Raw genomic sequence first — 27,797 nt, 5'->3', positions numbered from 1 at the left:
TAACGTTTAAAAGTAACTTTACGCTTGAAACCATTTAGAGAGCATCAGATGTGCTCTTGAAATCGCGGGAAAACAATCTCTTTAAAATTTTCTAAATTCTATTCTTATTCAAATATTCTCAGTTCTTTTTTTTCTTATCTTCGTCCCATTTTTAACTTTCTTAGGCTCGAATATACTTTCAGTTTTGGCCCACACGCCCAAAAAACCCCCTCCTATTCTATTTCTATATCACATACAACAATTTTTCAAGGACTTAAACATAATAGAGGGACGATCTTTGAACGAACTTTGTTGGAGTTCAAAGCTGACTCGATCACAAATTTTCTCTCTCTCTTTAAACATATTTTATTTTTTTAATCCTTCATTTACATATTTTTTGTCCACTGATTTTACGATCGACATCTTCTGATTTGTAAATTTTTTTCATTACAGTTTTTAGACTTGCTCGTATTATTTTTCGATTTTAATTCAGGGATTACCAGTATTGGATATTAAGAATTCACTCACCGTCTAAACCAAGTTTACACGTCATTATATAGTATGTCATAATTCACTGTGATTACACTAATTACACACCCAATCACAAATTGTTATTACAGAGGCGTACACTTTGGACACTTTCTTAAAATTCCGCTATGGTTCAAAGATAAATAAGTTTCATTTTGTACATTCTGAATATCAATATAAAGATAAATTATAAAATTAGAATTTTATTCACAATTTCGTGCACGTGCTTGTAGTAACCTTGAACGTAAATTTACATGTTTGTCATTATCAAATCTTTAAATATCTGTTGTAAGTAGCACTAAAAAATTGTCGAAATTAAATCGTTCATCGTTTTTGGTTGAAGATATCTTTAGTCTAACTCGAAACAAATTAAGCATCTAATTGCAGTTATCATTATTAAAACAAATAGTGTTCAAATAGAGTCGACCTTTACATTAGATCATTTAAGAAGGATTTAAGAATTTATGGCGTTTTTCTGTTTTGTGGAATCTATTTTTAGATACTGTAAATTTAAAATGCTACTGCTTAAATTTTTGCCTTGACACGGAACGATAGTACGAACTGTGTAATTCTAATGTGAGGACTTATTAATATGTATTCGAACAGAAATAAAGTGTTATCATTAAATCCCTGGCATCTGGATGTTTATAAAGATATTATAATTGTTAATCCCGATAATAATAGTCGAAAATCCTTAAAGCCTCTCCGTTCAACTAAAACAAATCTTTCTAATATCTGTCGTCAAGACAGAGTTTTATGTAACAAAAAGTAATTCGATTAAACGATATCGAGCGCGATATTTAATTAAAATTAACGAGTCACTGAGACTGTTTTATTTTTATATATAATTATCAAATAGACTAACAGGAATTTAATCCTTACAAGTGGTCTGCAGGAAGTGCCCAAACAAATTTAATTTTGTCATAAAGAGAGCGGTTACCTTAAAAAAAAATTTTGTTTTGATGTAGTAACAATTTCTAATTAATTTTTACAGGCACGTGCCACATTTCATGTATTTTCTACAAAGTACGAGTACAATTCCATTAACGAGCAACCGTAGGCATTGTTTGAATAGCATTCGATTAGTAAGAATATTTAGATATCTTTATCTATATTTATTTACTTAGTAGCAGCAGAATAAATGTCAGGTTATTATTTGTTTATGATTTTACGTTTCTTCAGATACAGTGAAATGGATTTTTGGTAACTACCCACTATTGAGAAACTCATTAGAAATTGGCTTCCCACCGTGTTATCGATTTGCTACATTTTTTTTTATTAATAAAACTAGTCGTAATTTTAATACGCAGTGGTATCCGTCTACACGAGCTTCCAAGAATTTATGATATGTATAAAAATGTGATAATACACTACCAAATATCTAAAGTATGGTGGCCGACCTTGTTGACACGAATTGTTAATATGGCAGTTAATCTAGCAATTTTGCGGAGACTTCTAAATATTAATACTCGTCGCTATAAAAAAATCTTAATGAGCACCAAATTAAATTTGACGACTTTTTTGTAAATAATCCTAATTACCTACTTTAGGTTAAAATGTCTGTATTTTGATAGCACTGGTCCTCGAATGATTTAAAGATGAAGGGTTAAAGACCTAGATGTAACACCCGAATAATCTTTCAAGTCAATACAAGACGGAAAAATACAAACAAAACTGATAACTTATTGATGTTTTGGATTTGTTTTAAAATACAGCTCCTGGATGTTTACAGGTCATTGTATCATCAGGTAGGACACGTTGCATTAGCATATCGAAGAAGTTGGGTTACATCCAGAAGTCTGTATTTGTTGCATTGCTAATTTCGTTATTGTTTCAGATGCGGCGAAGAAGACGGGCAAAGGTGACAAAGGCAGTACGTCCAAATCAGGTAATTTTTTTCTTGCACGTTGTTATCACGAGCACAGTGAATCATGAGATTCAAAAACGCCTGCATAACATTTTTAGGTTATAGCTATTTTAAGAGTCATAAAAATTTCGCTCAAATAGGATGCGTTGTTATAAAAGTGTAGGCCACATTACAAATTTTAAACAGAGTATTATATAATAATAAATCAGAGAAGCAATAGACGTTGCGAAAATTTAAAGCGTCCTTGTACGCCCGGGCTCATATATCTCTTTGAAAATTTTATCATCTGCTTTTTATGGTGTTTATAAGAATAAAAATAATTTTATGGTGCACGAACATATTTACATTATTTACATTTCGCTAAAGCACTCGCTTGGATTGGAGCAAGATTTCAATTTGAATTATTTTCTTTAATCTTCTTGAAACCCAGGAATTTTTGTAGTATAAAAAATGTATTTGTGTTGAAATTTACATTTACTCCGGAATTATCTTACATAAGTGTACCGCTTGTTTTCACAGGAAGTCATAGGGCGTTTTTCATCTTGTTCGGACAACATGCAGTCCGTACGTGAGGTCAGTCACTTAAATTTGGTGGAAGTAGTCCGTTCCACTTTTCCTCCATTGATGAATATCTAACGGACATTCAGATCAAAGATTTATTTTTACACTAATTGGATGCAGGTTCTTTCGCAACAATATCAACAGGTGTTGAGCGGGCTTTTTTCGGAACATATGCACCATTGGAGATCCTTAAATTCGGTCGAGAAAATAGAAAATAAGTGCAGGATATTATTTGTGGTACCTTTGACCGGAGATAAGTGTTGTCAAACGTAAACATTTTCTTAATAATATTGAACAAATAGTTCGGGCTTCTTATCAAAGGTCGAGCTATCCTGTGATTTTCACATGGACATCTGCGTCATTGACTCGGATAAATAAGTTAGTAGACCCAGAAATGTACAGCTATTTTTAAAGTAAGACTCGGTATGATTATCGGTTATTATTTTTATCTTATTTTTTGTCGTTTCAGTTGACACAATTTGAGAATATGCGTAATGTTGTTTTTGGATTCGGATCTGCACAAATGAAAACAAACATACTCGAGGATGTGGTCAAAAGAAAATAGCCTCTACTCATTCGAAATCTGTTTAATTTTCATGGAGAAATGTGTAATTTAAAAATTTGTGTTTGGAAAGCGTACACTCTTGTCTTAATTTTAACGCTCCGATGACGCCAAGGTTTCGTATTTTTAAATTTTCGGATAATCATTCCGATAAACTTAAGTAATTGTTGCTTGGGTTATCTTTCTTAACTTTAACAACAAACTCTTATATTATTTCTATTGTCACAAGTGCATCTTTTTGATTATGTAATTTTTTGTGGTGTAGCGTTGTTTGTCTGAAATTAGATAAACTTTTATCGGTCATTACTATCTTTGGGTTTCAGGAGATAGACGCTGGTTCAAACTGTCGATGAATAATAAATCTCTAGTTCCACACTAGACAGATAACATAATTACTTGCTTTAATTAATCGATTGGGTTCACATATTTTGTCACCTTTGGTTGCAACATTCTAAAAGTTAATGAGGTGTGACCTAAGGTTTTTGTCGTGATCGTGCAAGGTTACAGCTTATATAAATTGAAGAACAAAGAATTGATAAGAAAGATTTCTAGATAACGAAGGCATTTGATAAGTTGAATCGTTCGTATGTTTGATAGAAATCTATTTTTACAGGCGATAGTTATATAAATATTCATTAAATAATATTGTAATAAAAGTTTCTCAATTGTTGTGACGAAAAAGAACTGCAATCTTCTTGTTTACAATTTTTTCTTGGTTGGATCAAGGATTTTAGAGCCTTATTTGTATTACACGTGCTTATCTAAATCAATTTCGTTGTTTGCAGTTTTTATTTGAGTATTTAACTACAATAAGGGGAAACATAATTTTTGTAAGTTTTAAATTTAGCAAACAGTTGTTACTATCGTCCTTGTTAAGAGCCCAATGTTGGTAAATATGTTTTATAGTTGTTTATTCGTTTTTGAAAATACCGTGCCAATATTTTGCTATAAAACATCAAAAAAGTAGTTTGACTAACGTAATAAAATCTGCTTAATTTTATACACCTCTTAAATTTAAGGTACTTTTGATGATGTTGATACAAATCCACCATTATGTAGCTACTTTGCTAATCATTTGTTGTAGAACTAGATAAATTTGACTGCGATGTTTAGAATCCACCGTTTATGTAGATACTTCAAAGAATCGCTTCAGTATCTTTTATTATCGTTTGATGTATCGAGTTTTTGGAGATTATTACAACTTATCTTTGGTACTTGTTACCAGGGGTGTAATCTATGTAGTTTTATATTTATGACTCATAAAGGTAAAAAATGGCGCGATTATTTCACAAATTCCATAGTTCAGATTCGATTTATAATAGATATTGTCCTTTCGATGATTCAAAACACCCACACGTGCTGTTTCGTGAATAAGGAAAAAATATTTTTCTTGTTTCTTGTAATTTATGGCGATTCTGGTTTTGTGCTAAAAAGCAGTTTTCTCTAAACATTTTTGTGGGCGGAACAAACACGATACTTTGATTTTCGATCACCTCAGCGTTTTTTTACGAAGAGGCGTCGATGCGGTTGTTGGTAGCACTGGCTGTCATGTCAAAGCTACCAACACTTCAAACTCGATGGCCTGCTTCGCCGCGTTTTTTTGTTGGAATTTTACTAAAAGTACAGTTGGCTAATTTTTCTATGCATCGTTGTATCAGTTCCGCCTCGTTATCTCGAAAATGGTGGCACTTTTTGTTCTTGACAAAGAATTACGATCTTTTTTGGCTTCGTCAGCTTGAACAAATTCTTCAAGTACAAATCTAATACCATTTAAGCCTTATTAGTACTTATATTTGTTTATCAAATCTTAAGATAAATTTTAACATTACATGTGCTGTAATGATAAGTAATCTCAACAAGTTGTATTCATGGTACAGGTCTTTTTACATGGAGTTGTCCAGATATTGAAAATGAAAGTGTTTTTTAGTAAATGACGTCCGATATCGGCGTCAGACATTAAATTGAAATGTACATAGAGCGAAAATACTGCGGGTGTAAATTGCAAAGATGACATTAAAAGTTTATGAATAATGAAAGGAGTTAGACTTTGGTCTGTAAAAAATTAAAAATAGGAGAGTGGTAATAGTGCCAACCCGCATTCAAAAGTAGTAAAACTTTGCTTTGTAACACGTGGGAGGATCTTAGATAAATTGACGTTAATGTTCCTTACATAACGCGATTAGTTTTTTTGCTCAGTTCGGGAATTTTACTCTCGTGATAATGCAACAGGTTGGTAAGAACAAGGAGGAATTTGTCATGATTGCGGAACACTTATAATGAGTTAATGACAATGGGTTAAAATCAACCACAAAATCAGTGTCATTATCATGTAATTAAGGAAAACTTCGATTTTCGGTAAGAACTGGATTTTTAACGAATCTATAATGAATCCTGCCACAGGCGAGGTACTTCCAGGCGTGCCATTTAAATATAATTAAGTGAAACAATTAATGCTATTAATTTGACCAATCCGCGTCCTAGAATAACGTAATAGGTCAATCAAAAATCAATCATTCTCGTGTGTCAGTTATAACCAAATTGTTGCTGTTATTATTGAGGTTCGTGTAGGATTTGATAGCAGCGTAAACAAGTAGTTCCAACGATCACATTCTAGAACCGTGACTGCCTCGTGTCCTTCTGCCATAGGTGAAATGAATTCAAGATTCAAGCATTTACCTGTCCACGAGGCCCAGGTTTTTGACCGTTAGGTGAACTTACACGAGACTCGTATAAAAAAGAAAAATTGCAGCGACACTCGCAGTTCTAAGGGTAAATACTCGATCATGACTAGTCAAATGTCCAATTCCGGGTCCTTTTTTTTTCCTTTGTTAATTTACATCCAAACTTGTTTGTGAAATTATGCAAAATCAGTGACCCTTTATGTTTGTATTAACTCGTGATTCTAGTCTAGACTAGGCTCGGACAAGGCCACTCTTTGAACGCGTTTATTTCGATTTAGACCATTTCTAGGATAAACTGGGGAAGCAAACTAATTTTTAGAAAAATATACTAATATATTTGTTCGGTTTTATTGCGTTTACACTAGATCTGTATACAATCTACGTAAACAAAAAGATGGTTTTTTGCAAATTTTTATTACTTTCATAAACCGCTCCAAAATCAAAACACTTTAACTTTCTTTCGTTACCCCATAAATACATTTTTAAATAGCTTCTCTGTATAAATAGTACATTCCTTTTATATTTTTTATTTCGCGCCGCCACGTTTTAATAAGAAATTTTAACTTTACAATCAACTTTCTATCGAATTAAGCAACATTAGGTCGTCAGGTTAAAACACATGCTTATTGATTGTTGTGAAGGTGCGAAACCATATGAACGAAATTCGAACGGACAAAAAATTGTTGTTCGGTTTTGTCGCATTTTAATCATTCAAGCAACTAATAATGAAAATACGAACAATGACCACAGAACATGCATATTTATCGTGATTTGTTGTTTATTTGGCATTTATTATTTCTCTTATTCTACAGTTTTATATTCTAATAAATTATTTTATACCCGCAGAATAGAAATGATTTATATGTAGTCTTACCAAGTAATTAACTTGTGTGTTTTGTGCGATTTATTGTCCAATGTTTGAACTTAGTCACTAGACTAGTGACCTTGGCGTTTTTGGAATGAATGAAATGTTTGTGGTCCGTTTTGAACTAATTGTTTCAAATCTGCTAATTATATTAGTGGATTTACTCGTACGAAATTCATGGTGCTAAGTACAAGTTACACAAGATAAGTGTTAACTCGCGTCGTCAAAAAGACTTGTTTTAAATGACTTTTGATAATCGAAAATAACTCGAGGTACGTACCCGATAAGAAAAGTACTTGCAATGCCACAACAAAATTAAAGGTATGCAATAGTTTCACGTTATATAATTTTGTTTACTTCCGTCTATAATGTTTTTATAAAAGCAAGTCAAGGTTACGATTTATGACGTGAATTTGGCGAGTCAGAAAAATTGTACGCATTAAAATAGAGAAGTCATTCAGCGAACCGTAAAATAAAAGAATTCGCAACTTGTGGAAAGCCAAAAATAGAACAGAAGAGACCGAGAAATTTTTTATGGGTGCCCATCGCTCATTTACAGCTCACTGTCTGTCTTGCGTTCTGGGAACGAATCAAAACGCGTTTTCTTGATAAAATTTTGATCAAACGTCATTGGAATATTGGAAGGTCGGCGCATTGTTTTGATACAATTATCTGTAACTGGTTTGTGCAGACGTTTTGTGTAATTTGGAAAAATTACACCTTCCAGCAGAAAATAATCGATTTAGTGTCACTTTTAGTGATGTAAAAAGTGAATTGCGACATGAAATTTAAAAATAGCATAGAAAGCGTCGTCGAAATTTATAAATGTTGGCGATTATTTAGTTTCAGTTTAACCGGTTTATTATTAACCAAGCTTTCTATCTGGTTATATCTGGATTTTGTCTACAAGTAATGACAGTGTTTTGTTTGCGATAGAGCAGTTTTCGAAAATAACCGAGCGCGTAATTAGTATTCACGGTTACTACGGGTCAATACGGTTTTAAATATTTCGTCCTGTTACAAGGAATTACCATCACATTTAACGCTTGTCCAATTATGTTCAAATCGTTTTAATAACGAGTCGATTTCATTTCCATAATGTAATTGTTGTTAATCGATGGTAAATCAAAATGTTTTTGCTGCTGTCATTATTGACATTTAGTGCATAAATTGACATGTAAATTTCAACTATTTTGTACTGAAATGAGCAAATATTTAATAAAACGTACTGCTTGTTCAATCGATATCTTTCATACTGTAATTATTCCATCCATTTCCTAATTATATTTCCTGAAAATTTGCTGCAGTAAATGAATAATCCTTGTAGTTTTTAGCAATTGCAAAAAATATCCAGCTATCCGAGCTTTATTGCGGCCTCTCACATTGCATACTAGCGCGGTGGCAATTTGTTAATTTCTTAAAATTAACACATCCCAGGGTCAAACAAATAACCAATTTGTTTGCAAATATGATCTAATTGCTGACACATGTCAATATAATGAGCGGTTCTTAAAAAATAACAAGTTGTATATTGTTTCAATATTTTACGAGCACCCTAATTACCCCGAAAATTAGAACTCGCGAGCTTTTCGATGTTACGCGAAGCTCAATGCAAATTGGAGTTAATTTAATTTAGATGACCGCAAAGGTGGGAACAATTCGCAAGGTCATCCTTTGGACGTACGCAGTGGGTAAATTTCGTGATTAGATTTCAAGTTTTTCGAACCAAAATCCTAGAATTGTAACGACGTTTCTCCGTGGTGACTAAGAAATTCCAATTGAAAATTCCGGGCTTGAAGGGTTCGACTGTCGGCAAAAAATCGCTTATAGTATCATGTTTTTCAATCCTTTTACAAACATGACTAACAGAAACGTGAGTTGTTGTATTATTAATGAAGCAGTTCGTGTTATTTTATGTTGTTGATAGAGTACGCTTTATAATTTTTAATTTAATTAAATTATTGGCATAAATTAGCACATTAATTGCAATAACTACATAATTACGGGCCTAATAATAACAGGTATTGGCTAAATTTTAACTCCGTGTGGGTTGAAAGCTCTCATTCAATTTTCTTTGATCCTCTGGGAAACGTTTCTTGTGAAAAATCAAACGTCTTTAATATACGTGATCTTTTTAAATTAAATTTATTGGAAGAGGAGACAAATTTTTAAATGATTTTCACTCCAGGGCAATGGAAACTTTCAGCATATCTACAATTTGATAGTTGACCCGGATAATTAGGTGTAACTTAATTTGGATTGTTGTTTATTTCTGGTACCCGCCAGATGCACATAACAGATTTTTTTGGCAACAATTTTTTGTCTTTGAATTTCTCCTTTCACATCTACCGTTTGTTGCTTTTTAGTTCATCTCAGTTGATATTTTTGTTTGGGCGATTGAATGTTAACGGTAGACACTTTCACTATACACACAGAATTTTGCATTTCAAGTGTAACTTTTCCGACATCGTTACTACAGTGAACGCAATTAAACAGATATAAATCGTCTATTATTATTTACATTGATGTTGTTTACAACACGTCTGCAGCATTATCACTCTGACATACAAGAGACTATGAAATCCAAAGTCCATTTTCGGTCTGTTGAACCTATGGATTATCTGTAACAGTCTATGTACATGACATTTTGTTACTATTGCAATAGCCGCATTTAAAGTCCTATTATTAGGATGGGAACGGAATAGGATTAGATGAGAGACAAGTGATGCGTCCTCATTCTTGATAGTTATCACATCTAAGGTCCAATAAGTGTCGCGAAAATTAATGATTTTAACAAATTACGGTTTTATGTCAATTATGACCTTGTGTGGTTCTTGATTAATCCGGGGGCAAATCCAGGTTTTCCCACCTACGTTCTGTTGTTTTGTAAATTGTAGTCACTTCCTCAGATTTATGACTTGCTACCATTAGTGGTTATTAGATCATCGTTGTCCTTCAGAAAAATGTGTTGTAAAAAATTTAACACCCTTCATAATTGCTTTAATTATTTTGGCAGTAAACAAATGATACATATGGGCTGAAACAGCTCTGATATCATCAAAACTGTAACCGTAAATCTGTAACAAATAGAAAGTGAATAGTAATAATTACGGGCTGTTCTTAATTATGGCTTGGCATTTTACTCGCTTCACATAATTTCATTAGTTGGCTATTCATTTTGCACCTGCCTCGAAATCAGAGCTCATTGATAAAGCTGCTTTGAAAGAAATTAGGAGTTATTGCGAGCTAATCGCAAATAAACCAAGGGCGTTTTTGATCTTTCATTGATTTTGTGGCACAATAGCGATGCTTGTAATGGTGAATTAACAAATTGCCGTCTTTATTGGTGTCAATTATTGTTATTTAAATAAATTATCCACAGAGCAACAATTGGCATGGAGCATGATAATTTAAAATTGTTGTACTGGTTCTAGAATTTCCCGTTAAATACTAGAAAACTCATGTTTGGATTTGGAGGTTCTCTTCAAGTTTACCGTCCTGTGAAATTAATTGAGTCGAGTCAAATGTCAGGTCTATGTTTACGACAATTCTAAAGACTTCATAGTAGTTTGACGTCATGTCTTATTATCATTATTATTGTTTTTTGAAATGCTTCGGAAACAATTCAATGGATATTTGAATAAAAGTAGCACCGTCCTTGTATTCCACCTGTAAAAAATTATTTACCCGGAGAAATTCAAACTGGATATAACCGGCTAAATATTGTAATTTATTGAAATGGGCAAATTAATTACTTGCAAAAACCTGATCTAAGGCGAGCAAAATAAGACGCTTCTCGTATAAAAAGTGCCGGTTATTTTTGGCAGTTTCCGGATAGTTTTGCATTACAACTTTTAACTCATGGATTGTCTAGAAAAGTCTATTTTTGCAAGGTTACGATAATAGGAATGATTTTAATATTCAAATACTCGTTTTTTATTAATGAACTTAAATTTTAGTTGATGCGCAAAAGAGAGGTGACATTGGTTAACCGATTTTTCTATTTAGGCAGTTTGAATTGGATAGTGCGATAAATTATGAATCTTTTCACTTACAATCACCTTTGAGTTAACCGATTTATGAACGCGACACTCGTGGTTTTTTGTGTCTTTGAAAGTTAACAGGTTTAAAAGTTGCAAAATAAGACTGTAAACACTATTATATAAATTGTTTATTCATGCGAGAAAATAAATATTATCTGACGGCCTTAAACTTAAAATCCATGCGGTTATTTGTATAATTCGCTATAATCGTCTTGTGGTTTCAAAGAAAAAACCTGGACTAAGCATTTCCTGAACTCTGCAATTAAATAGTAAAATAATAACATTCTAATCTATTTTTGAGTTTTACACGATTTTTGAATTCTTGAAAGCAGTGAGAGCGTTTTTGGAAATTCCGAATTGGCTGAAAGACGTCAGCAGTGGTCACCTGTAAACCACTGAATTTTTGGAACGATCAAAATCTTAATTGATTATAATTACATTGAGTTTTTCACCTTAACATTTGCACCTGAAAACCCCACGTACTAATAATGTTTACAGGTCTTCAGGGATAATAAATCGAGCCTTTGAGCACGTTTATGAAAATTTCCATGACCTGGGTCATGACGAGAAATTGCCGAGATGTGATGGTACTCTAATTTTTATGTAAAGTAGTTTTACCGATCCCGCCCACATTGCGGTGATTATTAATGCATTATTTTGTAAGAAATGAGTCTATTAAGATATATTTGTGACGGCAGCCAGGAAAAACCACTGACAATTATTTAAATGTAATTAGTCCTTTCGAAAACAATTTAATCAAGTTTTGATAAAAAGATCGTGGTCGACCTCCACACTTTCGGTTTCCTCGGAGTGCAAACAATGAAGTTTGCGTCAGTAGAAGACTTTAACATCTCAATTTATTCGGTGAGAATTTCCTTTTCTCAACGGTGACGTTGGTTTGATTTTACTTTGGACATGCTTGATTGTCTTCTTATCGCAATCACGGCAAATTACACTAAGAGACAAAGACATAGTTGCTATAATTATAAATTTAATCAAGAAGCCAGACAATGCAAATAGTGTTGTTATTGAAGGCAATGAACGACAAGTGTAAACACTTGTTTAGCATCACCTCTTTCAAGAACCAATCACGTAGTAAGAATAATAATAATTGTCCAATTTGCGTTCACTTATTTTAAATTCGAGGAGCTAACGTTATGTAAATTATCCTTTACTGCTCCAATTGCGCCATTAATGATGATATTGTTCGGTTTTTTTTTTGGTGTTTTATCCTGAATATTCGGGTGTTTATAAATCATACTGTGAAGTGTTTCACAAATTGCTGTTATTAAAATGGTCATTTCCTATACACGTGTACCAAAAAACCGTAACCACAACCGCGTAAAAAGTTGAAAGGAGATTGTACCTGAATTGATCAAATCATACCTGAATCATTTCATTATTTAATTACTTTCAAACTTGAATAGTACCGCTCCAGCTTGAGCAACTTATTAGTTTATGTTTTGTAGGTTTATGTTGTGTGTTTTTTATCAGGATCTTTATTAAGCGGCATTAAATAAACATTTTAGTTTGTAAACACCAGTCGAAGTGTAACGCGATACTTATTTGTGCAACTGAAACTTTAAGTTTGATCGTCCAGATTTCAGCTTTGCACTTCTCTCCACATCCTGGACACTTTATCGGATAATTACACAAAGATAACAGTTTATCGCGATGATTTCTCAGATAACACAAAGTCCTTTTTTAATTTTAGAATGCCATTTAGACCAAATCAAAGTCGATTCACCAAGTTTAAGGACTTGAATCGGTATTGATCACACTGAATTATTCTGTCGAGAACTGTTAAGCCGTTAGAATCGTAATTTGTTCAAAACAATGACCACTCAAGGACACACGTGTGTTACATTATCTTTCGCTCACTATAATTATTTTACTTGCTCGTAAAATTTTATAATGAATGTATCTACGTTAACACTTCTCAAAACACCTTGCAGTCGTGGAACTCTGGGAATTCAAATGCGTCCGACCGGAGGCAAGTTCGAAATTTCATCTGAATTGGACGTGTTTTTCAAAAAATTAACGCAGGATTTTCCAAGTCAAAAAACAGTGTTACAATTCATGTTGCATTAAACATAGTCATGAATAAGTCATTGCTTGTAGTAATTGCAATATGCTCAAAAACTACGTATTTAAAAGTGACCTTAATAGTTCAGCGGGAATAATTAGTTTAAACTCGAAATTTCAGTTTTACACAAATTGGATCTTCAACAAGTGGTTGATTGTATTCATGCCTGGCTATCGATTTGATATTATAAAACCATTTAACTACCTGAAAGATATTGAAAGCTTAGTTTATTTTTGTTGGAAGACATTAATAAATTCTTGTTTGCTTCGCAACAATATATCGATTTATTTTTCAACGGCTTTCTTGGGGACTCAGTTCTGTAGGATCTCGTAAGTTATTAAAGTAACGCCAAGATTGGTAATTAAATATTTATTGGGTAACCTATTTTGACCTTCGCAAGTATGTATTCATAAATGATAGTAGTCATAAAATTCGTTATAGTCACAAATTCGTGACGTAATGTTGCCTTAATAGAGTAAATTCGGATTGTGGACTAATTTGGTATAGTTTGAGCAAATTTGCGAAGAAAGGGGGCGTCCATGATCCCAAGTCTAAAATAAGGAAATCACGACAAAAGCGTCTGAAGTTCGACTGATGAACGATGACGTCTTAATTTGTTCACGTTGGTGGGATTCGGATTTGTATTGGTTGTGAAAAGCATCCCACTTCCTTTTTTAAAAACGACGAAAATTTCGTTGGTACAAGTGTGATTCGAAAATTAAAAATAATATGAAAATTTTGAGCGGGAAAGGATTTTGTATTGGTGTGCGTGTGCGCAAACGCAACATTCGCACTTGATTTCAGCAGAGTGCTTTCAAAACTCTCATTCAGTCCACGGTAATCTGCTAAGTGGGTTGGTGCAACTGAAATCTTCAGTGTCCGCTAGAATTTTTTTTGTCTTTGAACTATGTTACTCAAAAAGCCGGCAGTTCTGTGTTAAGTGATTATTTATTTAATTTTCCGTTGATTAATTTAACGTGAGTTTCATTTTACTAGTCTCCTGTGATCTCTGTAGTATTTTGACTGTGATATTTTTATTTTATTTTGTTTGTATAAATAACTGTGATATAAGGTGAGAAATTGTAGAATATTGCGTTTGTGTTTCTTGCGTAGTTAACTTGTTTCCATTACTAACTGACTGAGATTCAAATATATTTTTTATTTATTTGTAGAGATTCTTTTATAACCCTTTTAAAATATTTGCCTGGTTCGGAGCCAAAACGAGTAAATTTAGATGTTGTACCTTGTCTCTTTTAAGAGCGGTTTTTTGTTTACTCGAATTTTTCAAAATAAGTCACAAGGACTTGTTAAAGGTGATCAAGTTTTCTTCGAGACTCATTAATTAATAAAACATTTTATTTCTGTTTTAAGGTTACATGTTTCACCTGCACTTGGCATTCGCTGCATCATTGTTTTAATTTCAAATCATTAGATTCAGCTTTAATTCGATAACATTGACGTTCTTGGTCCACCAGTAAATAAATCTGTTTACCAGAATGTCAGCGCTCATTATCTAAAATCTACAAAACAGGACAGCTATCTCACTTTGGTCATAATTTAAGTTGAATTTAATTGTATACTAAATTAGTTTGATAAATTCTGGCAATAACAAACTAATGATCGTCAAAATGAACTTTTAATGCGATGCTGAAGATCGCTTATTTATTTTGAGGGCCAACTTATTACTGTCCATTTACTCGTAGTAATGGTAACAAATATGACTTACTTAACCAATCATTCGGAGCCTTGAATACTATGTAGTGCATATTTTAACATAGCAATAAAGAGACCCGAACCATTGCTTTTAAAAAGTCATTACATGCGTTGTTTGTGAGCTTTGCAGACAAGTTTAACATTTACACAAGGTACACAAATAACGTATAATCGATAAATCTTATTTATTAACGAAGAACCAAACTAAGTAAAATTGGAAGAAAATACATACAAATTATGCTTTGTGGCGTTTTATCAAATTTTCTTGCCGATGATATCCGTGTTGTCGTAATAACAGATCTTTTTTTTTGCAAATACCGTCTTTAGTACGCCCTCGTAACCAACCAGATCAATTCTTGGCACAAGTGGGTGGTAGCTACCGAATTTTTAATTTTTAAACATGCTAATTAGGTCTTTTGTGGCGATATCTTACAAATGTCAACGAAATCTTATCGTTGTACCGGTTTTAGTCAGATGCGCCGCTCTAATTATCAGTTTTCAACAATGTGGAGTTAACCTTGAGCGAATTTGATTCTATTTTCGAAAAAATGTACACGTGGACACAGAGAACTTGTCCCCTCAGCTTACATTGTACATAAACATGTATTAAAACATGGACACTTACAGTTTTATTATCCGTTAATTACTAGTTTGCATGTAGTTGATATTATTGTACTGTCTGTAAAGTAAATTTATTAATTCTTTCAAACGCGTTGATATTCGATCGACGTGCTTGCTTTTAAGCGTTTACTAGAACATTCTTCACCGGGGACTGATTACCAATAAAACTTACAACCATCTGGATTTAGATCTACGTCAAGAGGTTTCAATGGAATTTATCACATGGCAAGGTTTTATGATGTAATTGTAATAATCGAACAATTAATTTTATTAGGTGGCACGTTACTACGTTTTGTCTCGATGAACGTAGTTTTTAATCGATTCTGTAAACAATTTATACATAATTACCACTGTGGGTATAATTAATCAGACAAAGCTTCCTGACAGAGAATTTTAAAGTTTTAAAAGTAACTAATGAGTTGTCCTTCGCTCAGGAGTATTGTAGGCTCATTGTTTAGATTTTTGCGGAGTTGCATATTTAAGCGCCGCTTTATCATCTTTGTTAAGAGAGTCTCGCTAATTGTCCTTTATTTTACACGCTGGTGGCCATTCTCAGTTGTTAGCATGATCAATTAGCACTACAGTCTTGAAATTAGCATTCCTCCGTTAATAAACTACTAATACGCACTTCTGGTAGTATTAAGCTCGATTGTTTTGGTGTCTACAATTATATTTACTTTTATTTTGGTTAGTCTGGATCAACGTCACCCTTCCTTAATCTCACGGCAAACACAATTATCCTTTTGTCGTTATCAGGCGTTGTTTATTCACTTTGTTTGTTCGAATTAAAAATAAATAAAAAAATATCTTGTGTGACCTCAACAATTGTGTTCTAGGTGATTCAAAAATGACTTTATGCACGATTCCTACGGTCGGCGTCAGGACTCCCCAAGTGAGGGAACGGCGTCCAGGACGACCTCCAAGTGGTAAACGTCTTGCAATGGTCAGAGATATGCCAGCGAAAGTCAGATCGGCGTTCCGAAGGAGTCTAGATCCTTGTGATAACTCCAATGATAGTGGTTTGGGGTGAGTTCGATAGTACCATTAAACGATAACATTTTTATTGCAAACTAACGTCATCCGTGATTAACAGCCGAATTTTATCAAAAGTGGTCCTCCAATATGCCGCGTTCGGTGTAAATAATTACGTTCTAAAGATTTCATCAGCATGAATGCACTTTTTGACGGGATTTATTGTTGACGCAAGAATGCGTTGAAGTAGATCCAAGTTTTAAATAAAATACCACACATTTCGCAGTGTTCCAAGTTTCTTGCATCCATGTTCTGGGGAAGTATGTCGCATCGGTTTGCGGCAATAAAATCATTTATTAGTATGAATTTTTGGCAGATGATTCACGATAGCCACTCACTCATAAAGCAAAGTGCGAGTTTTTCTATTTGCACCGTTAACTTTTATGAAAAAACACTAAATTTATTTTTATCGGTTATTTTTAGTTTTGAACATCATGCAGATCCGCACCATCTTAACATGTCAGATAGACTTACATGGAACGGGGAGCGGGCGGAAGCCAAAAGAGTCAAACTGGACATCAAACTAGAAAATGAAGATGTCAATGATAGATACTGTTTCCCTGAAACTGTAAGAACATGCAAAGAGAGCACAGCGTAAGTTGCGATTGATTTTCTAAATTTAAACAATAAGAGATTGATTTCTTTTAGGTTGATTCGCACTGCCCCCTCCGGTTCGATACCCTCTTTAAGTATGAATAATAATCAGACAAGTTCCTCGGGTAGGGCAGTTCCTAGATGTATTCCTCTCTCCAATAGACAGCCTTCTTCTTCACCAGTTCCTCTAACTACACAGCTAAATTACACTTCCAAATATGGTAAGTTGTGAAAACTTCCAAAGTGCGAAACTTAAACTTGTTTCCAGTGTCAGACGTAAGTTTGACGATAGTTAAGCAGCCAGAACAACAACACAGAGCACGGTATCAGACTGAGGGCAGCAGAGGGGCTGTAAAAGACAGGGAAGGCAACGGATTCCCGATTGTCCAACTCATCGGGTACTACAAACCCACCACTCTGCAAGTGAGTATCCTAACGCATTCACAGCCCTCGGAGAGAAACTAAATTAAGTTATCTTCAACAGCCTCTTAAAAATACTATTATTTGTAAAACTGATTGAACTAATCTAAAGATTGAAAAAGGTATCACCTGATGAGAGAAATAATTGTTTACACTTCACTGCGATAAAATTGAGCGTGTGTAAAATTGCTGTTGACTAAAAAAGGAGGATTGATTTGTTACAGTTATAATTTAGCAAAAATATGTGGGTTGTCGCGAAAAATTTTGACATTGGCAAAAACTGGATTTTTCTGGCACGGACGCTTTTTATTTTGGTACGGGACAGGTGCCATTTTTGTGTACCATCAACTATTACAATTGATCCAACATAATTCTATTTATACATATGTTTTTCTCCCCGGGGTGGTGTCATTCATCGCTTTCTCCCCTTGAACCCCATAATTTATTTAATTTCGTTAGGTATTTATCGGGACCGACATAGGCAAAGTGTCTCCGCACATGTTCTACCAAGCGTGTAAGGTCAGCGGTAAAAATTCGACTCCTTGCGTGGAGAAAAAAATCGACGGCACGTGCGTGATCGAACTTCAATTAGATCCGTCAAAAGACATGAGCGCGACTTGCGATTGTGTGGGAATTTTGAAAGAGAGAAACGTCGATGTTGAGCACCGTTTCCCTGATCAATTAGGCAACAGGAGTAAGAAGAAGTCGACTCGATGTAGAATGATCTTCAGAACTACGCTAACGCACGATGATGGATCGCAAGAAACTCTGCAAGTTTGTTCTCAACCTATTGTATGCAGTAAGTTTTCTGAAAAAGTTGTTGTTCTTTTTTGACGTGTTGGTTTCAGCTCAGCCTCCTGGAATCCCTGAGATCTGTAAAAAGTCGTTGACGTCGTGTCCTGCTGGTGGCGGCTTGGAGTTGTTTGTGTTGGGTAAAAACTTCCTGAAGGATACGAAGGTGTATTTTCAACAAGTGGACGACGACAGGCATGTTAGATGGGAACAACAGGTTGTTCCCGATAAGGAGTATCTTCAACAGGTACTTTGTTCTTGCTCGTGTTCGCGCAGCGTTTAATTTTTTTTTGTTTCAGACACATTTTGTTTGCGTAATTCCCCCATATCGGAGACCTGACATAAACGAACCGGTTACGGTGAGGTTATGCGTGGTTTCTAGCGGCAAAACAAGCGAACCCCACCAGTTTGTATATACCCCTGTTAATGGGGCTATACCAAGCGGTAAGACAAAAATAATTCTCTTTCTTGGCAGTTTAACAAAGGATTGATTTAATACAGTTGTTTTGTCGAACTTCAAATTTACTTTCGTTGAATTCAAAGAAAAGTTCACTCAAAACAAATTCGGAAATTCAGTCAATCTGTGCTTTCGCATGCATTGCATGAAATTAATTGAATGTTAGAGCTTTGAGAGGTACTGCAACCCCCATAAATTAGAGACACTTTAATTAATTCTGCTGAATTGGCATTGAATTTGCAGTACCTTGTCAAGTAGGAATGAAACTGGAAAAGTGTTCAAGTTGATTTTTTGTCGAAGAAAATTCAAGTTCAATCTTTTGTTTTTTTCAAATGAGCAGTTTTTCAGTTTGTTTGTTTTCTATATATTTCGAGGGGGCAAATTGGCATTATAGACTGAACGCATTTGTCAGAGAATGAATTTGAGTTGGTTGTTGAAGATTGAGTCACTGAGTGTTTGTGATTGAAAGAGACTTTTATGTTTGTTGTAATGACGTATTTGCCCCAATTATTTCAGACAGGGGTTATATTATCGTTTTGTGGTCAAATCAGTGTTGTTAGTAATTTGTGTACGATTAATATGACCCTAATTTTTCAGTGGCTTTGGAAGCAGAACTTGTTTCATATTTTGTATTTTTGTGTTTTATTTAGGTAGAATTCCGCAGATTGCATCATATTTTCCAACAAAAAGTACAATATCAATATTTCTGTATTATGTATTATATATAAAAATGAAATGTATGCATTTCTTTGAACTGTATTTATTACGAATTTATTGTACTTTGATTTTTTTGAAATGTAATTATTTTAAAGACACATTTTGTATTTAACGCATACAGCAGTATGTATTGCCAAAGCCAGTTTATTTATCAGTGTACTGTAAAATCTTTTGACTTGCTCCCTGCGTTCCAGCTGCGTTTCCAGATCTTCAGAGTTGGGTCAAAAAATTTTACAATTTGTGTCGATACTTCGACTATTTCTGTATGAGATGCAAAGTTGTTATAAACAAATTTCAATTGCGTTTGCTTTCACTTTGTCTCATACAGCATACAGACTCTGTATACGCAGAGGGGCCGCCTGCCATCGTCTTCTCTCAGCCTGCGGGGCCTAACCTACGCCGATGACGCGTCATTCAGGTTCTAGTTTCACGGGTACTTAAAAAAAACACACGATACATCACAATACACCTACACACGTACACTACATACACACATAAACACTTTTTTTTCAGGAACAAGGTAGCCGTTTCAGTTCTATTTTTGTGCTTGCTGAACATGAGAAGTGACTTTTATTGTTGGTTGTCGCCTCCGCTTTTCTTATCAACTGCTTACATTTTTCAGACGAGATTTCACCGCTGAATCAATTTTCATTATAGAACTGAAAGGTGCGTGTGAGTTTGTTCCGAAAAAAATGCGTACACAAGATACATTTCACACAACAAACAGAAACAAGCGTTATACTTGTTGTCATGACACTATACCTACCCTTAATTTTAATTTACACTATAAAATTTTAAACATCATTATTTTTAAGTTCATTTTTACAGTATAAGCTCTTACATGTAGACTTTTCTGTTATAAATGTAATTTTAAGTTAGCTCCAATATCAAAAAATAACAGCCAGATCCTGGATTTTTCGTAAAAATTAAACCTAGGTACGCCACTGCAGAGGATAGGTCTTTCTTTTCTTTTGCAGGGATACCGACTTCGAATTTCACCCTGTTACCGACCCGTAATGTTATCGCAGCGTGCGAATGAGATGCTAGAATTTGAATGAGTATATAGTTTACTATTAATCCTGTAATCACGAAATTCCATTTTTATCCTTAAAGAATTCTCTCTACAATCGATTTTATGTGGGATTTTGGTGACTGGTAATTTTAAGATCATCATCATGCTTCATTTTCAGGGAGTTTCGGTTTTCTCGGCAAAAGTGCGACCACAAAACGAAATGGTCAAACTCCAGAGGAGATTGATTGTCCACGATTTTGGCATTTTTGGAGAGCACCTTAACCACTCGAGTATGTGGGATGAGATCTTCATTCCTTCGCATGCTTCGTGACGTCGTGCTTGGCTAGATTTCATCCCTCATCACACGATCAATTTAAATTTAATTTGGACATAACACACAACACTCTAGTGAACTAGTTTGGGACACATTAACACACTCATCTACACTTTGATTTTTCTAATCACCTTACTAAACTATTTCAGGCTATGTGTTGAAATTAGATTTCGCATAAAATTGGTGGTGGGATGAAGAACAAACGCATCATTCACTAGGGGTAGAGAGGTTTCTTATAAAACGATTTTTTCCGAAATTATTTAGCCTGAAGTATTTGTTCATCATATTATACTTGTCATAAATCCTGAAATCCTTTACTGTAGGACTAGATTCGAGAGTGACACTAGGACAAGTGGAATGAACGTTTTTTGTAATTGGTTAGTTTGAGTCGGTGCGAGTTTGGGGCGTTAACATTGTGGGTCATGTCTATCAAGCCATTGTTTTGCAGTCAAGATTTTGTTCAAGAGAATACGTGGCTTGAGTGGCAATGCCCCCCCTTTTTTTACAGTGGCTTTGACGGCAGCTATTAGTTTTAATATTCACTGTTTGCGAATCAGTACTTACTCAGTTTTTCATATTTTACAGTTCACGTCGATCCTCCTCCTGCTACCACGCAAGCTCCGTTTTTTAATAAGATGCTTTGGTCATCGAGTGTTAGCAAAAGAGAACAAGATTTGGGCATGATGCCCCCACCGGAATCGAGCATGGTGCCGATGGCCCCAAGACGTCCTTCCATAAGCTTACCATCAACCAGCGATAATTTATCTCCCCCACTGCGAACTCTCAAACAAGAGTACATTGACGAGAACAGTCAGAGCTCAGTCATGGATTCTTTAGACCACCAAGAGCGCTTCAGACACATCTCTGAGAGCTCGCTCGATGTACATCCAGGTGATTCAAACATGTCTATGATCAATGACAATTCAATGGACATGTTAAGTCATAACAACATGATGAACCACAACGAGAACTCCAATTTGAGTGTGAGCAACGAAGGCAGTGTTGAGATTATGGTTAGACGAGGCTCGATCAGTAGACCCGTCTGCGAGAACTCCATGGATGTCAACATCAGCAACTCGCAAATGTCCAGCATCAACGAAGACAATTCTTGTAGCACTGTCATGCAACATTGCAGCAATTCGGTCGTGACAGATCGTCTAGTTTTATCGCAACCCTTGTTAATGCAGCAGAGCATGCTAGCCAGCGCGTCACACAAAGTGACCGGCGCCACGGCTGAAGAACTAAAAGTCATGGATTTAAGAACAAAAATGCCCATGGCTACAGTCGCAGATTTGGTCAATAGTAGCGCACCCTCCATGGCAACTTTGCAGAGTTTTGGGGTAACGGAAGCCTCTGACATCCCGCTCCCTGCGCAGAGCGCGCAAAGTGTCGAGAACTTCTTGACCAACATCGAAAACAAAAGTATTCCGAATGATTTACAGTTAAAGAATGTTGTCTCAGAGAAGATCAACGAAATGATCAACACTGATTCCCCGTCGTTTTGTACGCCGAAACTGTCGGCGTCTTCTTCGGGCTTATTGCCCGCAACCACCAACGAGCCGGTCTATTTGAGTTCGCAGAGACCATTTCTGACAGGGACCACCGAAAACGAAGGCATGCTCGTCGCTAAAAGCGAAGCTGCCGCCATCGCCGAACAAACTATATCACAAACTAGTGCTATGACTTCGTCCATCACCACAATGACAGCTATCGAAGGTGTTCCAATCAACACCGAGAAGTTGGATCAACTTGTCAATTCCACCGTTGAGTCTCATATGGGAAGCCCCACAAGATCTGAACCACCGAAAGATATCATCATGTCAAGTAAACTAACTTTAAGTTCTCCCAGCGCGGCTGAGACGTCTTCAGATGTGATTCGAGACGTCATGTTGAATTCCAGATCGAATCTGATGGTCCCGCCCATGATCAACACCTCGTTATCATCCCCAATTTTGAACCAACATGATCTCAATCACTCCCCAAACTTATCCCCAGCAGTGATATTAAATTCTCAAATCTCGCCGAGTCTTATGTGTAGGAGCACGCAAGACACGCTTCTTCCGAACGCCATTTGTTCACCAGCTGTTACAGTTGAGTCCAGTCTTCAGCCAGCAGTGGTGCACACCTCTCCTTTACATTCCCCCATCGCTGTCAATAATTCTCTCACCTTGGCCGAACCTGAGAAAGTCGTGCTGTTGAAAGCCGCAGTGGATTTGCTAGAGACTCAAAAGAAGATTTCCGAGTTGGACAGCAGGGCGAAAGCTATGGACGCGAAAGAACCCATCAATAAAATGATGGAGGATATAATTACGTTGGCGTCGAACAATGACGTGATGCCGACGCCAAGACTAAGTCAATTACCAGGGAACAATTTTGTACAACCTCCACTTTTAAGTACGGTACCGCCGGAAATGGCGTTACTGAACAAGACGATAGCTCAGGACAATAAGTCTGACTTTGTTATACCAGTGCCTGTGAAAGAGATAACTGGAGTGGCCCAAGTTGATAAGAAAACCGAGGATAGAATGATCCCCCAATCGTTTACGTCGTTAACTGACAACGAACTCATCAACTTTATAAATCCGAGTTGTTTCGACCAAGGTAATAACAGCAACTTTCCTTAAGCTTCTGTTAATTGAGTGTTCTTTTTCCTTACGTAGCACCAGTAGATACTAAAACTCATGAGAATTGAACTGTGTAGCACTAGTGGTCTGTGTATATATGTATGGACAAATGAAACATCTCAAGTTGTAAACTTATCCATATTTACGGTAGTTTTTGTAATTCTATGTAAACTAACTTTATTTTATTGTTAACACATCTTCATTGCATGGCTTTTTCTAGTTACGTCATTGAGAGTCCTAATCCATTTATTTTTTTCAGTATAAAATCATTGGTGGAGGCGTCATTCATGTTCCGTACTCATTGCTGTGTAAGGTGTTATTGTTTGCATTTAAAAGCTCAGCTTGTTTTTATTACGATGTGCTTTTTAATTCAATAATGAGGCACTTTATACATGCAAGCTACAATTAAGTACAAGTTACATTTTTTACGTTGTTCATATGTAATGTTTACATATTTGTTGTAAGATTACACGTCGTTGTAATCGAGTATTATTGCGATTGCTCATTAGCAATTTGTTCAGATTATGCCATTTTTAAACAATTGACAAATAAATGTAGTAATTCTGTATCTGTATGTGCTATATTAAGTTTGCTCAATTATGCTTTCTATTTTAAGAGGGAGACTTAAGTTTCATTTTTTCGATCTGCTTCTGCAAAATTTCACTTTCGTAATAATTAGATTTTATGTTCCATCTTGGAATTTTGTGAAATTTTAATTTTATTTTAAAAATATCAATGCAAATAGATTTAAGAGGAAATAAATATTCAACACAGTGTTTTCTATGAAAACAAACTGTGCGTTATTTATACTTGTATGGTAATTTATTTTATAGTTTTAAACTGTTTTTATTTAATATTGTTTCGATACTAAAGTGCTATAACTTTTATTGTTACGTTAAAACAAGTATAAATAATATTTATTATTGTATAATATATGTATAAAACTTGTATGGCTATATAAACTATTCAAGTGTTGATTGTTACAAGGTGTATATTTCAGAAAAAATATATATTGAATAGAAAATTAATTTTTTATTTAACCTTCACCTTCTCCTCAATATTCTACTCATTGTAAAAACATAATCGAGCTCGAACTGGCTCAAGAAAGAATAATTAACTAATTACGCAGTTCATCGATAAAATATCTGATTTTTTTGACCTTAAACTGGTAAACAAACTACGAAAATAGACATTTACGTAAGGACGTCGGGAAGTAGAAACTTCTCGAACAGCAGAAACTTCCACTACAATCTTATCGCTGATAAAAAAAATTAGAGCAGATTTTGGCTCACGTGAAAGACTTTTCATGCTTAAAAAATCTTCAAAAAATCAAAAATCTTTCAGTCGATCAGTTTTAGAATTAGCATTAGGGTTTTTCGATACTTACTAAAAAATGAAAATAAGAATTTATGTCTTGACATCGATTGGGGGGGGGGGGGGGGGGGGCTCTACAAAATAACACATAAGAAGGCTTTAGAGAACTTTAAAGATTAGATCAAATTCACGAGATTTCATTCTTCATTTAAATTGGCCACGATTGGAGACAACAAGCGTTACAGAATACTTAAAAGCTCGGATTGGCTCCCTTCAATCCCAAATTCAAAGCAGCCAATAGCATTACCTCTTTTCAAAGATCACAGACCAACCCTACCCTTATTGGCTTGTCGACCCGTCACATTTAAACCAACCAATGAATGCATTTCCGCTTTAACCTTGATCAAACCGGAACTTACTAGTCCATCTTCTTGTAAAACTTCCTCGACCTTGTGTCCTTTTTACGATTTTCCTCAATTTTTCCTCGAAATGGCGAGCAGTAGTCTGTGCAAATTAGACAAAAAACATGTCGCATTCAAAGTCATCATCATTATGAACCCAACAGACAAAAATTTACTTTTAAAGAAATGTGCATCAACCAATGGATTAGGGATTTTAAACTCGACTAATCTAAATTTGCGTGAAGCTAAATCGTATGCTGGTAATATGAACGATACGAAACTTTGTGATACGATACAAAATCAGCGATATCAGGTTGGTGGTTTTTGTAGGTTTTTTTGTAGCCATAACTTAGTCTCGTTTTAGAAAGAAAACTGTTCCGAGCTTTTCTGTAAAGATTACGACGTGCAAAGAATGGATAACAATGCAGTCGCAACCAAAGATGCTGTAACTGCTGAAGTGTTTTACATAAATGAAGAGTTTTTAACACAGAAAGGGCAATCTTATACAATTAGTGATATAGCCAGAGTTTGGAAGAAAGATTGTAGAATGTGGATGTGGAAGAACAACGCAGATTTCAAGAAGAACCGGTCAGTGGCTGAGATGAAAGCTGCACTTTAATAAGTGAACATTTATTTTAACATGATTTATACAAACTATTGGCATGTTTCTACAAGATCTAAGGATTGTTCTACAGCTTGAGTGGTGCTTTCACCACATTCAAACCTTTTAAAACTTATTACCTCTACTTCATTTTCGTCTAAAATCTCCTTTACTGTTGTACTCTCATCTAATAAATATTCTTGATGAATTAGACAGGTTTCTTCTTCTTTGTCCTTTGCCGGTTTGTCTGAAGGTGATCCTACTTTTTTAGGGTTCATCCCCACGATGTGCTGGCAGAGTTCTTTACCAAGAAGCTCCAAGTTCACACCTTTTGGTACCAGCTCTTTTAAAGCGACCAGAGCCCCAATTTTACCTAACAATACTGTGCCATCAGCACCTGAGGGGTGCACATATCCAGATAAGTGGACATTATCTTGAGCTTTGACGCAGCAAGCTCTCTTTAAAGAGGCGTTTTCACCAACTGAGCCAATCATCAACACCAAATGCTCTGACAGAGGCTTACCATCATGGGCTGGAAGTGATTTGAGTTTGTCACCATCCAGAGAAACCTAAGAAAGTGTTAGAGACACGTCTAAGAGTGTGTAGCCGTACCTTTGAAACTATGCTAGTTTCTGGCTGCTTCTGAGTAAAATTCAAGCAACTCAATGTAGCCTCCTCTACCATTTTCTGAAATTCTTTGTTTCTAGCGACAAAATCTGTCTCACAGTTCACTTCAACGAGAGCTGCGTCTCGGTTCTGCACTGCGAGCCCTATCAGACCTTGAGAAGTCTGTCTCCCTTCAAGTTTTGTAGCTTTGGCCCAACCCAGTGTCTTAGCTTGTTCCTTAAGCCAATCTTCAGCCTGGGATTCGAAAAAATATGTTAAAAATACCACCAAAACCTCATGAATACCTGCTTCAAGTCATTGTTGTGCATTTCAAGGGCTTTCTTGCAATTTGAAAAGGTGTAACCTGTCTTCTTCCTTAAGGTGGCAAGAAGTGATTTCTCCGCTGCTAGACATCGAGTTTGGACGTGAAGAAACCGGGAAAACACTCTAAAGGACATCTGAAACAGAATATTGATCAGAAATTCGTAGTACTTTCTGAATTCTTGTTACTATGACAAATAAATAAATAGTTTGAAATAGGGGTGACTTTTAGTGGTTGTGACGGATTGTTTTTACCCCTTAGTTTCAATGAATGTTTTTACAATTTCGTTGTGTTTTGATTAAGCGGAATCAGTGAGTAATTCTTACCATTTTTATTACACCAAAAACACACTTTTGCGGTGTTCTAACCTTAAAATTTTGACACTTCCTTTAGGAGGTTGGGCATAAGAGGGCGCGACCGCTGTGATCAGCTGATCGGTCATTGGAGGTAAAAATAAATCTCACTTTCCCATACGGATTGGCACTTTTTTTAAATTTTTTATGTTGCAAGTATCTAGCAATTGTAAATGTAATTTTACGAATTTGATAAGTAAATAACAAAATTTGCACTTTGAAATACGTTTAAATTTTTTTAAAGAAATTGTTATTTATCTGAAATTCTTCATTAAATGGGTACCAATAGCTTAAATAATGTCATTTAGACAGGAATATTCATATTAAATGGTAGAAAAACAATGGTGAAAACTGCGTCATTCTACTTGTCGCAGTTTCCGAGAAATGCATAAAAAAAATTTCAAAATTTTAAATTCACTTTTCAAAAATCGAGTCACTTTCTAATTGTGTAACTTGTTGCCGCATAGGAAAAATTAGAAAAGTTTAGATTCGAGAGTAAAATGAGTATCAAACAAAAATAAATTTTTAGACGTTTATGACGTCATTTTCAAAAAGTTTTTTCGGGGTTAAAACAACGTTTAATACTTTTGTGTTTTACATCAATTGAAAGAGCACCTTGTGGTCTATTACTTGCCACAATTTCAGATTGGTAGGTCTAGTAGTTTACGAGGGGCGGTCAAAAGATGAAAAATTCAATTTTTTCAACGTTTAA

The 27,797-nt window shown here is 35.1% G+C and overlaps 3 protein-coding genes across 6 annotated transcripts in view; 2 read left to right on the top strand and 1 right to left on the bottom strand.

Moving 5' to 3' along the window:
* Window positions 1–24,512, top strand: part of LOC148175074 (uncharacterized) — a 34,515-nt gene extending 10,003 nt beyond the window's left edge. Inside the window, exons 2-11 of one of the 4 annotated variants that reach the window (XM_088037802.1) lie at window positions 2,345–2,395; window positions 16,343–16,532; window positions 16,962–17,132; window positions 17,187–17,353; window positions 17,401–17,555; window positions 18,012–18,351; window positions 18,401–18,591; window positions 18,644–18,788; window positions 21,450–23,465; window positions 23,748–24,512. In XM_088037802.1, the coding sequence (XP_087893928.1) occupies window positions 2,345–2,395; window positions 16,343–16,532; window positions 16,962–17,132; window positions 17,187–17,353; window positions 17,401–17,555; window positions 18,012–18,351; window positions 18,401–18,591; window positions 18,644–18,788; window positions 21,450–23,465; window positions 23,748–23,752 (3,431 nt within the window). In that variant the 3' untranslated portion in view covers window positions 23,753–24,512. Of the gene's footprint in view, window positions 1–2,344; window positions 2,396–13,984; window positions 14,245–16,342; window positions 16,533–16,961; window positions 17,133–17,186; window positions 17,354–17,400; window positions 17,556–18,011; window positions 18,352–18,400; window positions 18,592–18,643; window positions 18,789–21,449; window positions 23,466–23,524 lie in introns of those variants that run through there. The other 3 variants (XM_088037800.1, XM_088037804.1, XM_088037803.1) reach the window with 3 other exon arrangements.
* A 452-nt stretch (window positions 24,513–24,964) lies between these two features.
* On the top strand, window positions 24,965–26,015 carry LOC148175073 (uncharacterized). Its single transcript, XM_088036109.1, has 2 exons — window positions 24,965–25,516; window positions 25,568–26,015. Exons 1-2 carry the CDS (start codon window positions 25,292–25,294, stop codon window positions 25,820–25,822), a joined length of 480 nt encoding a protein of 159 aa, XP_087892235.1. The 5' UTR covers window positions 24,965–25,291; the 3' UTR covers window positions 25,823–26,015.
* On the bottom strand, window positions 25,818–27,154 carry mEFTs (elongation factor Ts, mitochondrial). Its single transcript, XM_088036108.1, has 4 exons — window positions 27,059–27,154; window positions 26,716–26,868; window positions 26,417–26,665; window positions 25,818–26,373 (listed from the first exon to the last, which is right to left on the bottom strand). The coding sequence occupies exons 1-4, from the start codon at window positions 27,059–27,061 to the stop codon at window positions 25,858–25,860; spliced, it is 921 nt and encodes a 306-aa protein (XP_087892234.1). The 5' UTR covers window positions 27,062–27,154; the 3' UTR covers window positions 25,818–25,857.
* Between the last annotated feature and the right edge of the window lie 643 nt (window positions 27,155–27,797).

The sequence above is a fragment of the Gnatocerus cornutus genome, chromosome 5 (assembly GCF_029298725.1).
Source record: "Gnatocerus cornutus isolate USDA-ARS CGAHR chromosome 5, icGnaCorn1.1, whole genome shotgun sequence".
Classification (NCBI taxonomy): Eukaryota; Metazoa; Arthropoda; class Insecta; order Coleoptera; family Tenebrionidae; genus Gnatocerus; species Gnatocerus cornutus.
This window is presented reverse-complemented; position numbering and strand designations above follow the sequence as displayed.

Excerpts from the sequence above, each read along its gene's own strand:
- LOC148175073 (XM_088036109.1), top strand. The coding sequence starts at position 25,292 with ATGGCGAGCAGTAGTCTGTGCAAATTAGACAAAAAACATGTCGCATTC. Across the intron at positions 25,517-25,567 it reads TACAAAATCAGCGATATCAG|AAAGAAAACTGTTCCGAGCT; the intron begins GTTGGTGGTTTT and ends GTCTCGTTTTAG.
- mEFTs (XM_088036108.1), bottom strand. Across the intron at positions 26,666-26,715 it reads ACAACAATGACTTGAAGCAG|GCTGAAGATTGGCTTAAGGA; the intron begins GTATTCATGAGG and ends TTCGAATCCCAG. Across the intron at positions 26,374-26,416 it reads AAACTAGCATAGTTTCAAAG|GTTTCTCTGGATGGTGACAA; the intron begins GTACGGCTACAC and ends ACACTTTCTTAG.